The following is a 23,468-nucleotide window of genomic DNA, read 5'->3' as shown; positions in this document are numbered from 1 at the left end:
TGATATATCAACATATTGTGTGCCTTTAAATAAAAATATTGCCTTGAAATAAAAATTTGGAGAAAATTTAAAGTCGAGTGTACAATTTTTTGTTTGAATTGAAATTAAAAACGTTTGAATTTTTCATATGAAATTTTGATTTTAATAGGATTGATTATGTTGATATATCAAAATCATTTCGTCAGTTATAATTGAATCCTTACTGTGTATGTTTTACATCGTAGATGTTGGTATTTTAGAAGGAGCGAGAACTTATCCACTGTAACTTTAATTGCCACTTTATAATTGCACATATTTTTTAATTTAAAAAAATTGCTTTTGTTGTATGTGTGTTTTTCTTAAAATTATTTATTTTTTTCCTTTGATGTTTTCATTTTTACCATACTTTGAGAATTTTAACTCTTTTGTGATGCATATTTTTTATTCTGTATTTTTTGTTTTATTAGTATATAAATTAATAATTTTAAATAAATAATATACTACACAATACATTAATTTGTTTCTTGTGTATTTTGTATTATATATAATTTCCTCAATTATAATATAATTTTTCTATTATCTGCCTCAAAATGATAAATATGTCTCACAATTTCTATTTTGTAATTTTTGTGCATACATGAAAATGAATAAATTTGATTGGAAATACAAGTAAAAAAAAGATTACTTGTAATTTAATGTTATAATAAGAAGCTATAACCAGTGCTGTAGTGGTGGGTTGGTAAGATACGGAGTCAGAGATGGAAAGAGAGGGTACAGGCGTTCCAATCCACCCACCTCCAAATAATTACACTTTTTTTTTCTTCCGAAAGGGCGCCATCTATCGTCCAAAATTTGAAGTATTTGAATATATCACATTCACGATATAGATCTATTTATCTCCGACTATGCCTTTTTTAGCCAGAACGATATCGTGGCCCGATATAGATCTATATTGGAAACTGAAATTTTACGATATAGATCTATATCTTTGTGCTACTTGGGTCAACAACCGGTCCTACAGATAGGCGCCTACACACCAGTGCCCTGCATCGGTACCTAAACAGGGTGTCCAAACTGGCGACGCCGGACGTGATTTCGAACAGCGCCACGATTTCGAACAGCAAGCTTCTCAAAGTAAGCGAGTAATCGGTTCATCCGTTCCAAATGGACAATCCGCCGAATGTCGATCGCGTCGCTATAAATCCGCCTCCATTTTGGAGAAACAATCCAAACTTGTGGTTTATCCAACTAGAAGCACAATTCTCGATCGCAGCGATAACTGCCGATGAAACGAAGTTCAACCATACTATCGCTGGTATCGATGCCGATATTTTATCGACAGTCCAAGATTTAGTTCTAGAACCTCCCCAGCAGAATAAATACGACGCGCTGAAGGCACGTTTGATTCAGGATTACGCGGAGAGCGAATCATCGAAAATCCGTACGCTATTGCAAGGTTTAGAACTAGGAGATCAAAAACCATCGCATCTGCTCGCCCGAATGCGTGAGCTTGCCGGACGTAACTTTAGTGATGACTTGCTGAAATCGTTGTGGTTAGCGCGACTCCCCGCTAACGTTCAAGCTATACTAGCTGCTTCGAGCGAAGGGCTTCCACAACTTGCTTCGATGGCAGATAAAATCGCCGAGTTGGCCATTCCAAATATCTGTTCAGCATCCGGTCGACCTGAGAACGCAGTCAGCCAATCACTGGAGCAACAAGTGGCAGCTCTGACCAAAGAGTTGAGTGAGCTGAAGGCCGCTATTCACACTTCACAGCGACAGCCTAGACCTCGATTCCGTCATCGCGAACGGCATTCGCGCTCGCGATCCCGTAGCCGAGCCCAATACAAACAAGCTGAAAAGTTGGAACGGAAAAGTTGAAAGTTGCGCGAAAAGAGTTCGAGTTCATGATGCAACAAGGACTTTGTCAGCCTTCGAAGAGTAGTTGGTCTAGTCCACTCCATCTAGTGCCAAAGAAATCTGGTGACTGGAGACCGTGTGGAGACTATAGAGCACTCAACAAAATCACAGTTCCTGATCGTTACCCGATTCCTTTCCTCACAGATTGCTCGCACATTCTCCACGGAACGACAATATATTCCTCAATCGACCTGATTAGAGCGTATCAACAAATTCCAGTGCACGAGCCGGATATTCCAAAAACAGCAATTACTATACCGTTTGGACTCTTCGAATTTCCGTATATGACCTTTGGATTACGCAATGCAGCGCAGACCTTCAAGAGATTCATGAATACGATCCTACAAGGATTGGAATTCGTATTCTGTTATTTAGACGATATCCTGGTAGCTTCTCCAGACGAGCAAACTCATCTCCAACACTTACGTGAAGTATTCAGTCGACTTGACGAATACGGACTCTGCATAAATGTGCCAAAATGCATATTTGGCGTCCCGACCATCAAATTCTTGGGATATGAAATTAGCAAGAATGGACTCAAACCGTTATCCTCCAAAGTAGATGTTATCAAGAACTTTATGCAACCCACTTCCGCCACTTCCTTGCGCCGATTTCTGGCATGTTGAATTTTTACCACCGGTTCATACCTAAGTGTGCGGACCTGCAGCGACCACTCACCGCTATGTTAGCAGGTCATGCGAAAAACAGCCGGAAACCACTCAATTGGACTCAACAAGCTTCACAAGCCTTCGCCGATGTCAAGGAAGCGCTATGCAACGCCACTTTGCTGGTTCATCCAAAGCCAAACGCGCACATTTCTCTCGTAACAGATGCATCGGACAATGCCATCGGTGCAGTGTTACAGCAAGAGCATGAAGGTGTGATCCAACCCCTCAGTTTTTTCTCTCGCACACTCTCCCAGTCTCAAGTAAAATACAGTGCGTATGACAGAGAACTTCTAGATATTTATAGCGCAGTAAAACATTTCAAATGCCAGCTAGAAGGACGTCATTTTACCATTTATAGTGACCATCGTCCATTGATGTATGCCTTCAAACAAGACCCGAACAAAGCTTCGCCTCGACAACTACGACAATTAAATTATATCGCAGAATTTACTACTGATATCAGGTATATTCCCGGACCAAACAATGTAGTTGCTGACACTTTGTCACGCATCGCAACTATTGCTTCTCCATCACCAATCGACTACGATGCGATTGCCGACTCTCAATGTGACGATGAATTACGTGAACTCCAACAAAGATCATCATTGAAAATCGTCAAACTGCGTTTACCGGACAGTAATATAACGAAGCACTTGTTTTGTGACATTTCTACGGGACACATCCGTCCTTATATTCCAGAATCACACAGAAGACAAGCTTTTGAATCACTCCATACGCTTTCTCATTCAGGTATCAAAGCTACTACCAAGTTGGTTTCTCAACGCTTCATCTGGCGCAACATCAAAAAAGATTGTCAGGCGTGGACTAGAGCATGCATTGCATGCCAACGTTCTAAAGTTCGCCGACACACTCGTTCCGCTCTGGCCGAATTCAAAGTACCAAACAATAGATTTCAACACATCAATCTCGACATAGTTGGCCCATTGCCATTATGCCAATTCTCACGGTACCTCCTAACGATAATAGACAGATATTCCAGATGGATCGAAGCCGCACCTATGCCAGACCAAACTGCCGAAACAGTCGCCAAAGCCCTAATTGCGACCTGGTTTGCCAGATTTGGCATACCACAGAAGATTACCACAGACCAAGGAAGACAGTTTGAGAGTCATCTTTTCCAAACCTTAAGCAGATACCTCGGATTCCAACATCACAAGACGAACGCATATCATCCTCAGGCGAATGGACTCATCGAGAGACAACACCGATCTCTGAAAGCTGCCCTAAGATGCCGAATCCAATCCCATGCATCTTGGGTTGACGCTCTTCCATTAGCACTACTAGGCCTGAGATCCGCAGTGAAAGAAGAATTAGGATGCTCCTCTGCCGAAATCCTCTACGGATCACCATTGCAATTGCCTGGCGAGTAGGGGCGCGGTAGCCCGGTCGATAAGATGCTCGCCTAAAGTACCAAAGGATGTTTAGAGTTGTCGCGAGTTCGATACCCAGTTCGTCCTTGTCAGAAAACTTTCCTGACACAGGGGTACAACAAAAAACGGCGACTTGACCGCAGCAAAAATTGCTACCGCAGGGAGTCCCCCATCGAGGGGTTGGCGCACCAACCCCTCGACGAGTATAAAAAACAAGCCTGCCGTTCGGAATCGGCAATAAATTGTAGGTCCCGGGTCTAATTAGCCCTCGTGTGCAGAAAATGACCGTGGTGTGACAAAAATGATCAAATGATCAGCCTGGCGAGTACTTCTTCGCAATACCAGACATCAAACAATCCGATTTCGTCCATCAACTTCAAAAACTAATGCGTTCAATGAAACCCATACCTACAACAACTCACGGATCTACGCCAACATATGTTCCTACATGTCTACAATCCGCATCTCATGTCTTCCTGCGTAACGATGCACCACACTCTGCCTTGCAACCTACGTATCAAGGCCCATTTCTGGTCAAAGATCGACAAGATAAATTCTTCGACATCGACTTCAACGGGACATCCAGAAGAATCTCCATCGATCGGTTGATCCCAGCTTTCTTAAGTGACCAGCACACCCAAGTGCCTTCGACGTCACCCGTCCGTCCAAGTACAGTACCAGCAACTGTGACTCGTTCCGGTCGTCATTTCCACTTCCCCGACAGATACTCGACCACGACATTTCGTTGACACTAGGGGGGGGGGAGTGTGTAGCGACCTCTACTTGAACTTTCACCGATTGCGGAAAAATAATAACGTCGCACTTCGCAATTTTCTGGTGCGAATATTTTGTTACCTAGCAACGCAAGTTGCGATAAAAAATCGAATGTTTTTCTTCGCAGTCGGCAAGCAACCATTGTTATGTGATGTCTTTCATTTTTATGTGTCCGTACCAAATTAAACATGTATTATTTAAAACCTTCTGATTGTTATTATATTTAATAATGGAGCTCAACAACCGGTCCTACAGATAGGCGCCTACACACCAGTGCCCTGCATCGGTACCTGAACTGGGTGCCTAAAAAATAAACAAGAGACGTTTGCGAAGCGATTTTTATGCTGAAATTACAAAATGAGCGGTAAGCAATTAGGAAGCCTATCATTATGTGTCGAAACGTTGTTACACGGCACACGAAGAGAGTGTACTCGTATTCCATGCATGTATATATAATGAACATGGAAGACCTAATTTTTTTTTCAAAATTTGGTGTAATTCCGACTAAAATGACATGCGCTCTATTTGTCTCTGGATACTATTAGCGAAAGCGAATATTGTTGCGTATTCAAATACTACAGTTAAAACGTGTTACAATTGTTTGCTTTCTTTCCCTTTTATATTGCTCATATTGAGATTTTTCGGTATATTTATTTGATCCAAAAGGTTACCCGAAATCTAGACACAATTAAATTCGTTGTTGACCCAATTAATATTATTGGGGACACTTGGGTAACTTCTATTATAATTTTTGTTTGCAAAATTTCAAACGTATCTTAAAATCCTGGTATTTGTGGGCATGCGTGTATAGTGCGTTTCAGAAAGGACCACTTAACTTTTAAAGGGCATAACTTGGAAGCAGAGCTAGATAGCAAGAGGAACAAGTGGCAGGCTAGGCCGGCCTGGAATTTGAATTACATCCGTTTGCTTGTGAAATTAGTTACAACTTTAGCTAACATATGACACCACAGTCTCTGCTCAATATCTCTTAAACCAGTATTTCTTTAACCAGAGTCCACGAACCATCTGGGAGTCCTTGGAGGGATTTCAGGAAAATCCTTGAGCTCTGATGAGATAACAATCAACCTAACGAAGAGAGATGGTACTTTCTCAGTAATATAGCATATGAAAGAGACTTTCTGGATATCATTGCGAAGATGAACTTTCGGCATAAAAATTTATTAATCCGCAGTGGGAAGATCTGGTCCTCAACTCTGGTCCGTTCTCTTTCAGGGTACAATTCCTGGCAGAGACAACAAATTTTTCTGCCCAAAGTTCATCTCTGCATTCATACCTAAGAGAAGTATCTTTCTTTAATATGTTGTAATTAACTTAATTTTTCTTTACATTATTATATGCTGAATATTATTTTGTGAAGAGGTCTGTGGCTTAAATCTCACTGGTAAGGGTATCACTGCCTTAGTTTTATTAGCATAAAATGTCAGTGAAACACAAAAGGTTAAGCGAACCATTACTTAATCAGTGGGTGTTATTCGTGGGTGTTTTTTCGCAAACATGGGTCAAATCACATTGCGATTGATTCGAAATGATCACCTTGGCTAGTAAATTGCCCATAGATGACGATAGACCTGAGTTGTGCTCGGTTATAAAGAAAAATATTGGTGTGGGGCAGAAAAACGGCCGAACCCCCCCCCCCCCCGAGTCGATAGAGCCTGGGCTATGTTCGGTTTGAAATAAAGTTACTACTGTGTGTGTGATTTTTTTTGAGCAATGCATCGGAGACATTTAGCAAAAGTAAAATTTAGCCAAAGGTCGATCTATTAAGCAATTAAAAATGCAATGGAACTTCGATTAACGAGCGGTTCGGTTAGTGAGTAATTCGTATAACGAGCAGAAATTTTGTGCTTTGTTTATTTATTGTCACGTTTTCACAACGAAGCTGATGATTTTTCGCTTCCGTGCACACACGTACTGTGGAATATTCTGCCTTACAGTGTCCGGTCAGCGTGCCTCACTATAAAAATTGAGTGTGACTATTACACGAAAGTAGATGCCGCGTTGTTATCGCGGGTATGTGCGCTTGCTTTTTATATAAATACTGCCTGGCCAGGACTTGACCATAGACGAACTGATGGACATCCATTGCATACAACAGTAAGACCTTATATTGAAGGTATCTTTTTTCTGAGGAAGACAGAGAAGAAATATCACATTTGGAAAGTGAGAAGTCCCTCAATTTTCAAATGTGATCATAGAGATGTGTAAAATGTGGGAATCCGAGCAAAATTCTGTAGACAAGTACCAATGAAATAGAAGCATAGTAAAGCAAGCAATAAATCTCTCCGAGAAATCCTAAAATGGAAGCAAGAAGGAAGTGTCATTGGATACGTTCTTTTTAAAACCACACAAAAAGAATAAGAATGCAAACAGCATTGAGTCCATAAATCATCCAACACGAGATAGTCCCCTTCTCTCTCTCGTTGTTTACAGCAAGTTAATTTGTATACATTATCGTATCGCATGTTTGTTTATGGCATATATACATATTTCACTTGAAAGCTCTAATTCTTCACCTCTCTTTCTGTGTGTGTGGTTCTTTTCAGCAATTGTCGTGGCTCCCCTTTCTATCTTTGTGCCCCCCCCCCTTCTTAGAGTATCCCATAGCCACATGGCATCAGGTGAAGTCGATTTCCGAGTTGGTTTCCTTCCCGGCACTGTCCAACGTTGAAACGAATCTTGTCACCTTGGCGCGCACCGTTATCCGTTTCCGATGGAGCGTCGTTAATTTCTCCTGATCCATATTAAGACGAGTTTCGTTGGTCAAAATTTTCATCCGACTGGTTTCGTTCATCAAAATATTCGTTCTGGCGGTTTCGTTCACCAAAATATGTCGGGGCCGAAATAGCTTACGTTATGGGAGAGCAAAAAGCGGCGTAGAGAAATGCGATTTTCTTTTACGTATAATACAGACGAGGCGCGTACGCGTAGGCGTCGAATGAACATATACATACAAGGGAAAAGAAGACACAAGCGAAAATTCATGTAACGGATCAGTTTCGCCATCTGGAGGTGACCAGAGGGGATTACAAACGTAAGCTCGTACTATTCCCAACACCTTCCGCTGTGTCAATCATGGTGTGAATTTGTATTCTACTTCTTTATCTTGATCTTCTTCTGGTACTGCTTCAGTTTCAGGAGCAGTTAACTGCATAATTCATCCCTGGTCAATTCCTCTGAATTGCTATTAATTAGCTGTTCCACTTCTGTATCCATACCATTGAACCCTTCTCCACCCATTTCTTTAGCGAGCATTGTGGCAAAAGGGTAATCCAACCCGAGGTGATTATTTGTCTTTTGGAAGTTGCCACGGCTTTAGTGATGATAGTAATACCATTAGTGAGCCATCCTAAACATGCACAACTGAAATTTTGTAAACAAAACACATGAATGATGATTTCTATGTTGGAAAAAAAATCCAATAAAGGGGGGGGGGGCCGCGAATTTGGGGAGCCGACTGTATATATATATATCTTATACTCGTGCATTATAGTTTTTTCCTTTCATTTGTTTTTCCTTACTTTTCTACTTTTTCTTTCTTTCCTTTTCCTAACATGCGGTTTTTTAGGACGAGGTTACTATATTTATCGCTGATTCGTCAAACAGAGATCATCAGTATTGTTGCCAATACTGATGATCTCTGTTTGAACGAAGTTGTTCAACGAAGCGGTTAAGCAATAGAAAACATTCATAGGGCGCAATGGAGGGCGCAGATACCAAAAAGGCAAGCTCTCATCATGAAGGCAGAAAATTGATGGAAATAAATCCAAATCTGCTTGGAATACGAAGAGATCATACGAGAGATCCTTCGACCATAACGCTCGAACCCGCGAAAGCACGATAATTCCAAGACACTGAAGAATTACATGACCATGTTTTTTATATGCTGGGAAGTCTGAGGATAGGGGAATAGTTGAGTGAAAATAACGCTTAAAAATTTAGAAATTCATGGTTTCGTGGTGGCAGCGCCAATTTTACTTCCCTCTCTGATGACAGAGTCTAATTACATAGGCCTGTACATGATTTTGTTTTTCAGTTTTTTGTATTTTGTCTCTTTCTTGTACCCTGTTTTCTCAATTCATTTATGAGGTATTCAAAACATTTAATCGATACGGTTTTTTTTTTGCCATTATCGCTTTGGTTTCGATTTTTGCCTATAAATTTGATTTTTGGCAGTGTTTTTGTGTTTGGATTTTTGCATTGTTTTTGATTTTTTTTGCGTTTTTTGTCCTATAATATTTTATATATATACTTGTCGGTAAAATTTTGCATGTAAATTTAACTGTGGAAAAAAATTTTCGCCAGCGCATTCCTGTCTCTTTGCGGACGGGGGGGGGGAGGGCAATTGTTAAGATGGACTGAAGATGATATAAAAATATAAACTATCACTGTTTCATTAACATTTCACTGTTTTTATTCTACATTTATTTCTATTTTTTGCCAAATTGCTTTTCACCACTTTTTTCATTTTTTTTGGTTAGCAAAAGCCCAGAACAAAGCGCTTTTCTTCAAAAATATCTCATTGTTCTTCTTTTCTTAGTCTTTCTGCTCTTTTTTTTAGACGAAAATCTATAATGCAACAATTCATACAAAAATGCGATTGTTGAAGCTGATAAACCAAAGAAGAGAACATAAAAACAGCTTTGCATTTCATTTAGTGAAAATGACTTCAACGGATCATCATCGATGTTGGCTGTGGGTGTGGCGTGGATGTCCGTCGAGTTTTCATCATAATCTTTTTCATAATTTGTTGCGTCGTGTAACAATTTCGTATCTATTCCTGCCTCTACAAGCCTACGTAATCTAAAATGAAATTTAAAAAAAAGTTATGTCATGGAGTAATCAACATATCATTATGAACAAATGCACTCAAATATTAGTTCTGGCTGAATACACAGTCGAATCAGATCAAAATCACGCCCGGGTACGGCGCAACCATGCCTGGAAGTAATACAATAAGGTGTTGGAACGTTTTAAAATTTATCTAGAGCAAGGCAGTGCAATCTTAACAACAACTGGGCCAAACTGTGAGGCCCTCAGGAGCAGATGGTACGGATGGGAGAAAGGTGAAAATAGGATCTGGTTAAAGTATGGGTAGGCGAGTATTTGTTGCCAGGTAGAAGCCCCAGCAAAATCGCTTTGCTCGGGGCCCGAGATATTTTTGAAAAGGCTCTTACCAGGGATTTCAACATTACATTGCCAGAAAACAAATTCCACGCAGCATAAGTGCAAACAAGTCATATTGTGGTATCTAGATTCATACTGTGCCGTTTTAACAGGTGAGCTCAATTCGTCCCAGTGCTCCGAGTGAGAAAGGGGGAAACACTATGTTATTGGAAAATGTTATTTATTCTGGTATTATCTATCGCCCCTCTATAGAAGTGCGAACGTGCAGATTTTCACTTCTATTCAATCAGATGGTTGGATTCCTTATTTTGCTTTCCAAGTTTTGCCTGAAACGCTAATGTGCATATCTAAGCAAATGTTACAAAGCATTTTAAGAAAATAACTTCCATAAAGTGACATGGGTAGGGTAAGCATTCAATTGTCAATTCTCCCACCACCTTCTTTTTCTTCCAAGGATATTGCACATCCATACTCCTAGCAGCGGGGGGGGGGGGGAATACATTCTCTCATAAACTCCAAAATTGTTTATTTCAATGAGTTTGAAAGTTATTCGTTGAAATAATTTTGAAATTAATTCTCAAATAAATTCTTAAATTAGTTTCCCTCTTCAGTTCTGAAATGTTTTCAGAATGTAGTTTTCCCCAATTCTGGAATACATTTTTTTGCATTGAAGTTTTTATTTTCAGCGTTCAATAAATTCTGTAACTATGTTAGTATTCTCGTTGGTAGGTCCCTGCAAAAACCTCCGATAGTCACGTGTAATCCGCAGCCTATGCTTTGAAGATGGTTAGGGTGGCCAGATGTTCGAATTTTTCACTATCAAATTCTCATAGTCAAAGAAGTTTCGGAATGCCTCTTCGCCCTGGTTTTTCCCTTTCGCAATCAAAAATCTTTCAAATAGAAGTATTTCATTCGTAAATTACAACTTGCTAGTGTTCTTTTTAATTTACACCCGCCCATCCATTTACCCATTTACGCGGAGTATCCGTTCCACGTGGATTCGTTTTTTCGCAAATGAAAATCATTTAAATACAGTCTGTCAGTACAGAAGAAAATCATCGAACAATGAGAAGGCAGCAATAGTTTTCACAAACAAGAACATAATTGGAGCTACATTCACAGTTTTGGATAACTGTGTGGCCACCAAAATCAATACTCTCAAAGGAGAAGTCATCTTGGTCTCTGCTTATTCATCCCCAGCTCAAAAATTAGAACACACCATTCAGGAACTTAATTACATCTGCGGAATTGCCAAAGAATCTCCGATTTTGATTCCGGCAGATATAAACGCTCATCATCAGAGCTGGGGTTGCAGTGATAATAACTCTAGAGGCTGGACAATGCTCGACTTCTCACGAGCAAATCACCTGATAATACATAATAACAAATCGATAACATATGAACATTGTGGAGCTACGGGAGCCCCAGATGTCACTATGTCCAACTGTGTTCCCCCCTCTGGATAACATCTCGTGGAGGGTGTTACAACATGATGTAGCCCATAGCCCCCATTTCAACATCGAAATAACCCTCCAGGAACCCCCTACACCCTGTTTCTCCAATAAATTCTCAAATTCACAACGCCGCATTCTAAAGTTCCTTGGTGCTATGGAAAATGATGTCCATATCAACATTCAGGATATCCAGGCCGCTTCGAACGTTGATCAGCTTGATCAGGCGACAGACAAGTTATTTGAAACAATTCAACATCATGGTAATAAATACCTTCTTGTCTCCCGCCCGAGAAAAATATTCTATGACAACTGGTGGTGCAAAGAATTGGAGGTTGCAAGAAGGAAAGCAAGAGCAAGTAAGAGAAAATTCCTGAAGGCAAACGACAATAACAGAGAAACCCTTCGGATCATATTCTACAGGAATAGAGCCCTATACTCGAAACTCATCCGTAAAACAAAAAAAAAGTCTTGGAAAGAATTCTGTACATTAGCTACAGACCCATATGGACGATTCTACAAGGCCACATTTAAGCAAGCTTCATCTTCCTCGCAGCAAATTTTTGTACAAACGAACCAAGATGAAAATCTACAAATCCGGGAACAGGCAAGAAAGCAACTGCAACTTTTCTTCCCAGAGGAGCAGAAACTGCCAAACAATACTTTTAATATCTCTAATCCTCATTCAAGACGAATTTCCATCCCCAGCTTGGATGACAAAAAGATTACTTTTTCAGAAATTTGGCAAATAGCATCCTTTCTGCATAAAAAGAAAGCACCAGGATTAGATGCAATAAATAATATCCTCATGCTGGCCCTACTAAAACGTTTCCCGGATTTATTCACAAGGCTCTTCAATAAATGTCTTTACTTTTCATTTTTTCCTCGTCACTTCAAAATAAGTAATGTTCTGTTCTTCCTTAAGAAAGATAAAGACCCTTCATTGCCCAACTCGTACCGACCTATTCATCTTCTTTCTACATTTGGCAAACTTCTCGAAAAATTGATCTGCCAACGTATCACCTTTTTTTCTGGACCGATCAAATGTCATGAGCCCACATCAATATGGCTTCCGCCACGGAAAGTCAACGGAACAAGTTTTAATGGCAATCAAGAGTGAGATTCAACGACAAAGAGAGAAAAAACACGACGTGGTCATCATCACACTCGACATACAGGGAGCCTTTGATCATATTAATCATAACATCATCAGCAATAAATTACATGCTCTTCCAATCCCATCAAATCTAGCAGAAATGATGATCAACATCCTTCAAGACAGTGGTACAGATGAATACGCCGGAAGGACCTGTACAACATAGAATGACGAGGGGGTGCCCTCAGGGTTCCTGCTCAGGACCTCTATTGTGGAACCTCTTCCTCAATGATCTCCTGCAAGTACAATGGCCAAATAACGTCCGGGTCCAGGCCTATGCCGATGACATTACGGTTATGGTTTCTGGCCCAGCGGTAGAGAAAACAGGAAAACAAGCAACAACAGTTCTTAACGAGATCAGTAAATGGTTGGAACATCATGGCCTTCAATTATCAGCGGAAAAAACCAATTTCCTCTGGATATCCTCGAAAAGACCTCCTTCGATCAAAATTAGAGAACATTTCATCAAGATAAATAGCCAAGTCAAGATACTTGGGGTCATCTTTGATGAACGCTTGAGCTGGCAAAACCACATCGCGGAAATCTCCAACAAAATCAACACTCTCCTTCCAAAACTCTGGTGTTCTACAGGGAAAAAGTGGGGAATTAACGCATCCATGAGACGCACTCTCTACCTCACAGTAGCACAGAGAATAATCGTATACGGAGCCATGATTTGGGGAAGTCACCTCACAGAGGCGCAAGGACGTAAACTGGACTCAATTCAAAGGGATTGTATTCTATACATCTTAAAGGCATATTCAACTTCACCAACTAACGCTCTGCAGACTATCGCAGGCCTCCCTCCTCTCAGATTTTTCGTTGAATACGAAGCAAAGAAGGGTCTTCTTCTTAGAAATGGGAAAAACATCCTTCTCTCTGATGACAACAGCTTAGGGCATCTGCAATTCCAGAAAAAATTAACCGGCTGGACACAACACCCTGCTGTAAGTCCAGCAGACCACCAAATAACTACATCAACATCGGGCATCGAGACATATGGGGACACCAACGAACTGCTAGCTTTCACAGATGGCTCTAAGTCAGAACATAATGTGGCAGCAGCATTTCTTATCTGCAGAAATGAAGTAATAATTTGCCAGTGGTCATGCAAACTCAATGAACATAATTCAGTATTTCAATTAGAACTCTTTCCATTCATATGGCATGTAAGAAAGCGACAGAACTAAGGGAAAAACAGTGATATTCACCGACTCCCTCTCCTCTCTACATGCAATTAAAAACCCTCTCTCGGCACACTTGTTGGCAAGACAGATTAGATCAGAGCTTTGTAAAAACCCAATGCTCAGGCTAGCATGGGTTAAAGCCCATGCAGGCGTTGTGGGTAATGAACAAGCTGACGCATTAGCTAAAGCTGCAAAAACGAGAGAATCATGACTTTTCCCTCTTCCTACCAAGATCCTGGGCTAATAAAATTCTGCTGGAAGAGATGCACACTAGACGGCAACATAGATGGACAAATGTAAGAAAAACAGGTAGAAAAATCTTCGCCCTCTTACCTTACGGTCAAAAGTAAGATGAGGAGATGGACCAGAGAGATGATCCTTTTCTTTTCAGAACAGGGTCCATTTCCAACATACTTAGCAAGATTCCACCGGCGGACTGACAGGTGCAAGTGCGGAGGAGAGGGCACACCCTTTCACTACGCTACAGTCTGTCCACTTACAGCAAACTTCCATGTATCAGACCCATCTAATGATATGCAGACTTGGAAAAATAATACGTACAAAAATCCAAACACACACAACAAGATTAAGAGACTTATTAACTATATAGAAGAACATGAGGATGAACTGATTTTCCCAAGACCCGTGGTACAACAGACAGAAGGTGGAGCTGGCTATTTATCGGATTCTTTTTCAGACTCTGATTTCGAGCCATAAAACCACAAAAGCCATTCATAACTGGACTAAACCCATACAAACGAACAATGAAGTCCTGGCGTTTCCATTGTTGTTTTATAATTTTTTTTTTTTTAACTGGCATGAAGTTTCTTCAGAATTTCCATTGCCAAGTCCAATATAAGCGTCTGTGTGTGTGTATGTGTGTGTTTTTTTTTATCACATTTTTTTCTTTTTATCCTTTTTTTTTCTTTTTTTTGTATTCAAAAAGCTAAATATGTCTATTCATTTTTTTTCACATTTTTTCTTTTCAATTTTCTATTTTGTACAAATATAAGTTATATCATGACATGTATCGTATAACATTCAGTGACCAACTCTCTTCAGAATTCCCGTTGCCGAACCAAATTTACCATTCTAATTGGGACTTTGATGTTTGAGGAGAAAGAATATTCTCAAAACAACTGAACATGAACAATATTCTACAATTGCTTTTGTACCATCCACCCTCCCGTAACTGTGATGTTTGCCATTGATTGCCCTGCGTGGTAACTCAACGGCAATCTTCCACTTGTAATTCCGGTCTTATTTCCCATATACTGTGTTTTGTTGCGTATGTATATATATATATATATATATATATATATATATATATATATATATATATATGTGTGTATGTATATGCGCATAAAATGATCTCTTTCCAGAATGATAGACACCGGTGGCCGGAGGGACTGGGACAGGGGACTTGATCCCCGTACCCATCAACCGATGGGTGTTAAGGGACAAGGTGCGGTGATGGGAATGGATGGACGTGTGTCGCAGGATGAGGACAGCCACATGGTTCTGTCTTGTTGGTTCAATGGACTGGAGAGAGGGCTCTGTGTGCTTCCACGAACGTGCTTATCGCTGTCTTGGAACGGCGGGGCGCTCTGGGGGTTGGACCCTGCGGCTCTTGCATCGAAATTCCTGCTGGGCGTGGATACCGGGAGTGTTTTTCCAGCATGGCCCAGCCGCAAGGTAATCTGCTTATATCCCGCAAGGGACAGAGCAGGGGCCATGTTTGGTTTGGAGTCCAATCCCGTCGTGCTCGACACCACTCCAAACGGAGGCGTTGGTGGGTGAGTGTCATTGGCAGCACACGTAATGGGCGCCGCGATACCAGATGTCCTTCAGCCAGGCGCCTTGCGATGGTTCGGGAAGACACAGGGGCCCGTAGTGAAGCTGCTGCCTGTGTCTGGATAGCGGCCAATGAGGCAGTTGGCTCTACGCGTGCGTTTCGGATGATGTGACGGTCTTCTCGACGACTGGTCTGTCGAGGGCGTCCTGAACCTGGTCGCCGTGTAAATGACGTCTCTTCTGTCCACTGGTCCTAACACCTCCTCACAGTAAAATCAGAACGGCCTAGTTGACGAGCTACTCGCCGAGCTGACCACCCAGCTTCCGTCATCCCGATGATTCTTGCCCTATCGAACTCTGACAACTGCTCATATGGTCTTCGACGGTGGCGTAACGGCATGTCTACCGCAGCATTTCCTTTGCAAACGATTAAATACACTCCAGCAAGCTCTGCTTACCTGTTTTATACTCCAAGGAGAACGAAGTTCAACGCCCTCTAGTGGCATTACGCAATGCGCAATCACGCTGCATTTCTAATCATTTGCATATCTGCCCGACATGTACCTTCAGGCCAACTTTCGTTTCGATCCCACAATTATTTCTTGGTGCGCAAATTTTTATGGCAATGAGTGTGTATATATATATATATATATATATATATATATATCCATCGAATCATCTCGCTTAACACCTTATTGGTGAGCAAATGGGTTTGATAACTTGCGGACTAGAAGCCAGCTTCAGTTTTATTGGGTTGAGTTCACTCACTCCGGTGGATTTGATGAAAATATACAAAATATAAATATTGTGTGAGGGAATATATACAATTAAGGATCACCCGTGCCATCTCGCTTAGCACCTTATTCGGTGAGCAACATGAGTACGACAATATGAGCGCGCACATGTGTTATGGACATGAAATGCATGAAGATCTTGAATAGATAAAAGAGAAATACATATATATAACTGCCAGGCCAAGTCGTCTCGCCCTAAACCTATTTTGGTGAGCAATGTGGGCTTGGTTTAAATGGGAAATTGTCTGGAGAGAGCCTTAGCTAAGGATCAGCTTCGGTCTTGGTGTTTTGGTTGACTCGCTCTGGCTGGTTATATTTACATTAAAAATAAAAGAATATATATAAAATATATAAACTACATGTAATGGTTATTATGAAACCATTCGTGTCGTCCCGCCTAGCACCCTAGCTAGAATAGCGGCATGAGGGACACTTGTGGTTATCGCATTTACATCATTTATCGTAAAGGGAATGTCATAAAAATTCTTGTTCGGGTCCCGTTAGTACATGCTATATCTTGTACATGTAATGGTTATGTATTAGTAGTAGCAGTCATATATTAGGATATGATTTTTGTTGTTGTTTTTATCCATTTCTGTTTTTCTCTCCCTTATTTTCGTAACATTTATTACATTATTTTATAAATCTGGTGGGCAGATTTTTTGTTTTTCGTTGGCTTCTATATATCAGACAAGGCTTGTAATCCTTACAGCTGTGTTTTTGTTTTTGATTATTTGAATGAACCATTGTTTTCGGAATATTTGTACATGTGCAGATGTTTTGTAAATTTGCACTCAGTGGCCACCTCAGAGTACCCACCATACCGCAGGCAACTTTGTCTGTTCGGTGGCGTTTTCGTTCGTGTAGATATATAGGGAATGGACCATGTCCTGTTATGAAGATAGTCACCTCCCTATTCCAGTTTAGTGTCTTGTATGTGACTCGAGGGACAATTTCGTGCACTTTCTTAGCTGTTGTTCCTTGGTCCCAAATTTGCTGCCATTTCTGGAGGGTTGCTTGTTTATGTTCTCGCTTCAGGAGCGACAGGGTTATCAAGGAAAGGGTAATCAAGTTTATTGTCACAGTTGATTGCAGCTTTGGCTAGAGAGTCTGCTCGTTTCCAAGATTGCCTGCATGGGCCTTGGTCCAACCTAGGTAGATTTTTGGGTTATCAAATAAACGCCGCCTCAATACACGTACTATTGTGTTTCTATTTGTAGGATCTAGAAGTGCTTGAAGAGAGGAGCGGCTATCAGAGAGAGAGAGAGAGAGCGAGAGAGCGAGAGCGAGAGAGAGAGAGAGAGAGAGAGAGAGCGAGAGAGAGAGAGAGAGAGAGAGAGAGCGAGAGCGAGAGAGAGAGAGAGAGTTATTATTAAAACTCGTTCTTCTGCTCCCGTTGCGTATTGTGCAGCTGCTTCTATCGCTAACAATTCTACTTGGAAGTTACTATTGTTTTTATCTAGCGCTGCTTGCCACGTTTGCTTTTCTGTATTGTTTGTGTATACACAATAGGCTGCCCCGAAGCCTTCATCGGTTTTCGAGCCATCTGTGTACATGTGGGTGTTTGCTAGTTTTATATCGTGGCCGTCAATCGAAATTTTATTGAGGATAGTTGAGCAGGAGGGGTGGTGGTGCCAGCCATGCTCCCGTGCTTCAAAGTTATTGGGGTCAAAGTCTAGAAGTTCTGGTTGAATGTTTTTCCTAAACCTAACTGCGTTTGTGTAGACTGCTTCCATTTGGAGCTTTACGTGTAGTGGGCAGTTGCCTGTGATCACCTGGAGTCCGAACGTGACTGTTGTGTCAGAGGCTCCGGTTATTGTTAAAAGAAATTTCCTCTGTGCGCTAATGTGTATGACAGGGCAGGGTACCATCTCTGTTCAGTACAGTTCCAAACTTACATTTTTTTAACCCCATGTTAGTTCCTAACAGCAACTTTTTCTCCCGCTGAAAATTCACGATGGAATGCACGACTGCGTGATTCTTGTTTCGTTTGCGCACTTCCTCTCACATCGGGATGCATCAAGTTCAATCTAGTGCGTTTCTTTCTTTTCAAAAACAACATGCTCGGCTTCTCGCCAGTTAATGAGTGTGGTGTTATTCTATACAAAAATAAGGATTGCTGCAATCTCTTGCGTAGATCCAATTCCTTAAGTAAGGTCGATTTTATCAAATACTTGAATAACTGAAACATTCTTTCAGCATGGCCATTCGTAGCAAGATGGTATGGAGCTGATACTATGTGGTTGATACCATTTTACTTGAAATTCCTAAAACTTCATGTGCTCGTGAAATTTGTTCTATTATCGGAAACCAGTCTGAGGTAAACCAAACTTGGCAAGCAATTTACGAAGTTGTGATACAGTGGTACTAGCAATTATGTTTCGTGGTATAATTATTTCAGTCCGCATACGCATCACAAACTACAAGGAACATTTTTCCAAAATATGGACCTGCATAATCGATATGTATTTGTTGACAAGGCCCATTTGGCTATTGCCAGGGTTGTCGCAAAACTTTTGGTGGTTCTTTTCTTGTTTTCTGACAAGATTTACAATTGGATACAAAAATTTCGATATCTTTGTCTATACCAGGCCAAAACAATGACTTCGTTCTAAAGCCTTGAACTTTTGTGGAATGATGACCCTTTTTCCACGTAAAATACATCCATGTTGCAATGAAAATTCAATCTCTTTTCCCTTTTAAGGTGCGGGTAGTTCAGTTCGATTTAGCAAGTAGTGATACAGTTCAGAAAGAGATTTGTCATGTTGAGTAGCCCTGGAAATTTCTTGAGCAGTCAGATGATTAGTTTCAACCTGCATAAGCTATGCAGATTAAGACTAATACTTTTAGCATAACATTGAAACAGTCAGCTTTAGTATAACCGTCCTCTTGACTATACAGAAAGTCGTGAAAAAGCATCAACGTTCCCATGACCCTGAGTGTTTTGATACTGAACTATGTATGATTAAATGCTTATAAAAACATAGCATAATGTAACATTCGTGTTGTCAAGAGTACTGATAAACTTTTGTGTGGGAGAATATTGATATTATGGGCTGGAGGTCCGTTACTAGAAACAAATGTTTCCCAAACAAATAATGGTAGAACTTTTTTACGCCCCACACTATACTCAACGCTTCTATGTCAATCTGAGAATATTAAATTTCAGTCCTTGAAGGTGCACGTTCTGCAAACTTTATGGGTCTCTCCGAACCATCCGGCATGTTGTGACTGAATACGGCACCAATACCAACAGATGAAGCATCAATTTGTAACACTAGAGAAAACTTAGGGTCATAATAAACTAAAATTCGATCAGAAGCTATCTCTCGTTTCAAGAGCACGTTTACAGTTTGACATTTTTGATTCTATATAAATTCACTATCTTTACGTAACAAATTATTCAAAGGTGCAATCACATATTAGATAAATTTGGCAAAATTTCCCATACTACTAAACTAATCCCAGAAAAACTTATCCGTTCGGACATATTCTTAGGTACTGGTGCATTTAATAGGGCATTAACTGTCTCCGAGGTTTTCGATATTTTCCATTCTTATCGGTTTTACGTTCGCAATAATAAATAGATTCTTTGAAACACCAACATTTTTTTTTTGTTCACCTTCAAGCCATATTGTTTTAGGCACTAGAACACACCCTTCAATCTTTCGTAGTGTTAATCATCAGAAGCTCCTGTAACTTTGATATCGTCCAAATATACATGACACCAGAGATTCCAGCCAGAACTTGCTCGATGGTCCTCTGCCAAATAGCAGGTACTTACGCTATCCCGTAGTTTATCCTCTTGTATCGGAATAAATCTCTGTGTGTATTGATAGTCAATAGGTGTCATATTCTGGTTGCACTGTCATCTGTAGGTAAGTTTTGACGAGATCAATCTTCGAAAATGCTTTTCCACCTGCAAGCTCCTCAAAGATGTCATCGAATTTCGGCAACAGATGTTGATCAACATCCTACATCTCTAGAAGACTCGACCATTCCCTTAAAATGAAACCTATTTTTGCTTCCACTGATTGTTTTAAATACAGCTTCTTTCCTCATACCACTGGTGAATGGAAGAAACTCCCAAGCTCTATTGTTGAATCTCCCAATATCACTAGTTTTTTGTATGATATTAAACAATATCTTTGTCATTCTCAATCGCATCCTCTTGTATAGGCCCAAGGGCCAAAAATATTGTATAAATAAATGAATAAATAAAACATATGCGAATGTTTCCATCACGTTTTACCACTGGAACGATGGGGGTCACCCTCTCACTGTGGTTCACAGATTCAAGAACATCTTCTGAAACTAATCTGTCTAGCTCTTGCTCGACACGTTCTTTCAGTGAGAACGGAATTGGTCTCGCTTTCATGAATTTTGGCTTGGTTCCTGCTTTCAATTCGATGTGACACGGTAATTTTTCCAACCGTCCAAGACCCGGGGTGAACATTTCAGAATATTTTGAAGCAAGGTCTCAAGCTTTGAAGATCTGGAACCATCTTGGGTGAGATTCTTCATCTCAAGCCAATAAATTTTCAGGGTTTGTAACCATCCCCTTCCGAAAATTGCATTCACTGGTTGATTCACCAAGTACAGGTTCTAGGTTGTAGTATGCATTCCACAGCGTATTTCACGATCGCTGGACCCACCAACGATTGGCCAAAGTTCTTTAGAACCAGGCTCGTTTTCGAAAGTTTTACACTTGGGCATATTTTCTTAAATTCCCGAACATTCATGTATGATACTGCGGCACTGGTGTCCAACTCCATAGAAAAGTTTCTTTCTCTCAAGGTAAACATCAAACATAAATTTTTTGTTTCGATTTGCTTGTATATTATTAGCAGGAAACACGTCGGATTCCGGGATCAGCTGATTCACATTAGTTTTCGATCTACACACTTTTTGGAGATGTCCATTTTTATTACAAAATCTACATATGCTGTATTTGAATTTACACTGATGAGCCATGTAAAAAGTGCTCGAACAACAATAACAAGCACGAGTCTGTCCCGCTGGTTTCACGTTAAGTTTCGATTCCGAGTTCACTTTGCTCTGGTATCATTTTTCCTGAGGTGCCATTCGAGACATATTTTCCCCGGACAATTGGGTACTGTCCAGATTAACAAATTTTGTGGTGATTATAGACGAGATGGAGGTGGGAGTTGGGGAAAAGTTTCTGGGTGTCGTTTGCGGATGAATGTACACATATTAAGATAGAGGTTTATTTCAAAAACGATTTGAGGGTGCCACATGCCATCTCCTCTGCTATCTTACACTTATCATATTATATGATATTATACAAACCATAAAAATTTAACTGATGATTATCCACCCAACACCTATACAAGTAATAGGTATATACAAGTAATGCATCGGGTTTCAACTCAGGCAAAAAACAAACCCAAGCCGATTATAGTGCGATTTTCATCTGAACAATGCAGAACGAAATGGATAAGTAAAGCAAAATCTGAAAATTTGACTGCTGATTAAATCGACCCTAAATTCGGATCACGAAGGATATACGTAAATGAACATCTGTGAAGAAATTGTTCTATTGTGCAAAGCAATTTAAAATTAAAAACGAATAAGCTTACGCCTGGGTTAAGGAAGGAAAAATCTACATTCGAAAAAATCCAACGTCTAAAGTGATTCGAGTATGGAACGAATAATTTTTGGATCAACTAGAAATTATGTATATATATATTTTTAGATCAACTAGAAATTTTATATATATATTTCATACTACATCGTAAATATTCTATATTGGAAAACAATATATTCATATTTTTTGTGTCTTTGTCAGCCGAACAGACATTAAATACTGATAAATTTTATGTTGATTCGACTTATAGATCCACAAACAGTTATAAATTTTTCCAAATATTGGAATACGAGGGAAATGGAGATGATGTTATTCCATTTTTAAATTTAAATATTCGAAGCATCCGAAAAAACTTCTTGGTATTTTTAAAATGGCTTGAAGTACAAATTGGTGTAATTTGTCTCACTGAGATATGGGCTCAGGAAGATGAAATATCCACATATGATAGAAATGATTGTTTGCTTTGCTGAGTATGATTATTTTGTTAAATTTAGAGATTACACAATAGATCTGGAGGTGTTATTATGTTTGCTAGACATGAACTTGGTGCTATCGAAAAATTAGTGAAATTCAAAACGGCTGAAGTCATAAATATGTATATTGATAATATAAAACTAGATATTTTGTTGATCTATAGATCACATCTGCTCACCATAAGCGAGTTCAACTCAGAATTGAATAATTTCTTCACAAAAAAAAGTAACATGTTAATCATTGCAAACTGAAATATAAATATTCTTGCTCATAACACCGATGTCAATTACTACGAAGATACAATGTGCATAAACGGATTTAACCCATTAATAAATCAAATTACCAGAGAATCCAGAGATGGGGGCACTTGTATAGATCACGTTTATTATAGAACAAAAATGAGTACGTGTCAAAAATTCATTATGTATAATACTAAAATAACTGATCACTTTCCAATATTAGGATACATTGCTAAGAAAAATTAGATAAAAACTCCCCAAAAAATACATAAAACAATAATAAATTATAAAAAAATTGAGGAATTTGTGGTAAATATAAACCTCAACAACGTATATGAAGATAATGATATTTGTAATAAATACAAACGATTGCATGATATTATTACGTTGAATAAAAACCTATGGGAAACAAAAAAACCGATAAAACGAAAAAAATGATAAAAATTGGATCAACAAACATTTAATAAATAAAATTAATTTCAAAGAAAAACTCGACAAAAAACACAAAAAATACCCCCATGTCAAGTATTAGGAAGATACATATAAAAATTTCGAAAAAGCTCTGAAACAGGACATCAAGGTAGTGAAAAACGAATACTACAGGAAAAAGTTTTTAAATTGTAACAATGATATTCGTAAACAATGGCAATTTATAAACCAAACTATGACGAATAAAAATAGGAATTTCCCTGCCTGATACAACAAACCGGAAAAAATTGGCTGAAAACTTTAATGCAGATTTTATAAATCGAAACTTCGATAGTGAGGATTCTAATATAGGTGCTTCTCCAAACTGCGATAACAATGCATCGATATCTTCAATGATGTTATCTGGCATTGGAAACAATGATTTACACAAGATAATATCTGAACATAAAGCGACAGGAT

At 39.6% G+C, this 23,468-nt stretch overlaps 1 protein-coding gene across 4 annotated transcripts in view; it reads right to left on the bottom strand.

Moving 5' to 3' along the window:
- Positions 1-9,148: 9,148 nt before the first annotated feature.
- LOC149077869 (glutamate receptor ionotropic, delta-2-like) overlaps positions 9,149-23,468 on the bottom strand; it is a 201,351-nt gene continuing 187,031 nt past the window's right edge. For 2 of the 4 annotated variants that reach the window (XM_089241470.1, XM_089241471.1), the window contains exon 11: positions 9,163-9,553. In XM_089241470.1, coding sequence (XP_089097596.1) covers positions 9,259-9,553 — 295 coding nt within the window. In that variant the 3' untranslated portion in view covers positions 9,163-9,258. Of the gene's footprint in view, positions 9,554-23,468 lie in introns of all 4 variants that reach the window. The other 2 variants (XM_089241469.1, XM_089241472.1) reach the window with 2 other exon arrangements.

The sequence above is a fragment of the Pholcus phalangioides genome, unplaced genomic scaffold (genome assembly GCF_987345545.1).
Source record: "Pholcus phalangioides strain wild (caught in Gottingen) unplaced genomic scaffold, Ppha-v1.0 ptg000014l_1, whole genome shotgun sequence".
In the NCBI taxonomy this organism is placed as follows: domain Eukaryota; kingdom Metazoa; phylum Arthropoda; class Arachnida; order Araneae; family Pholcidae; genus Pholcus; species Pholcus phalangioides.
This window is presented reverse-complemented; position numbering and strand designations above follow the sequence as displayed.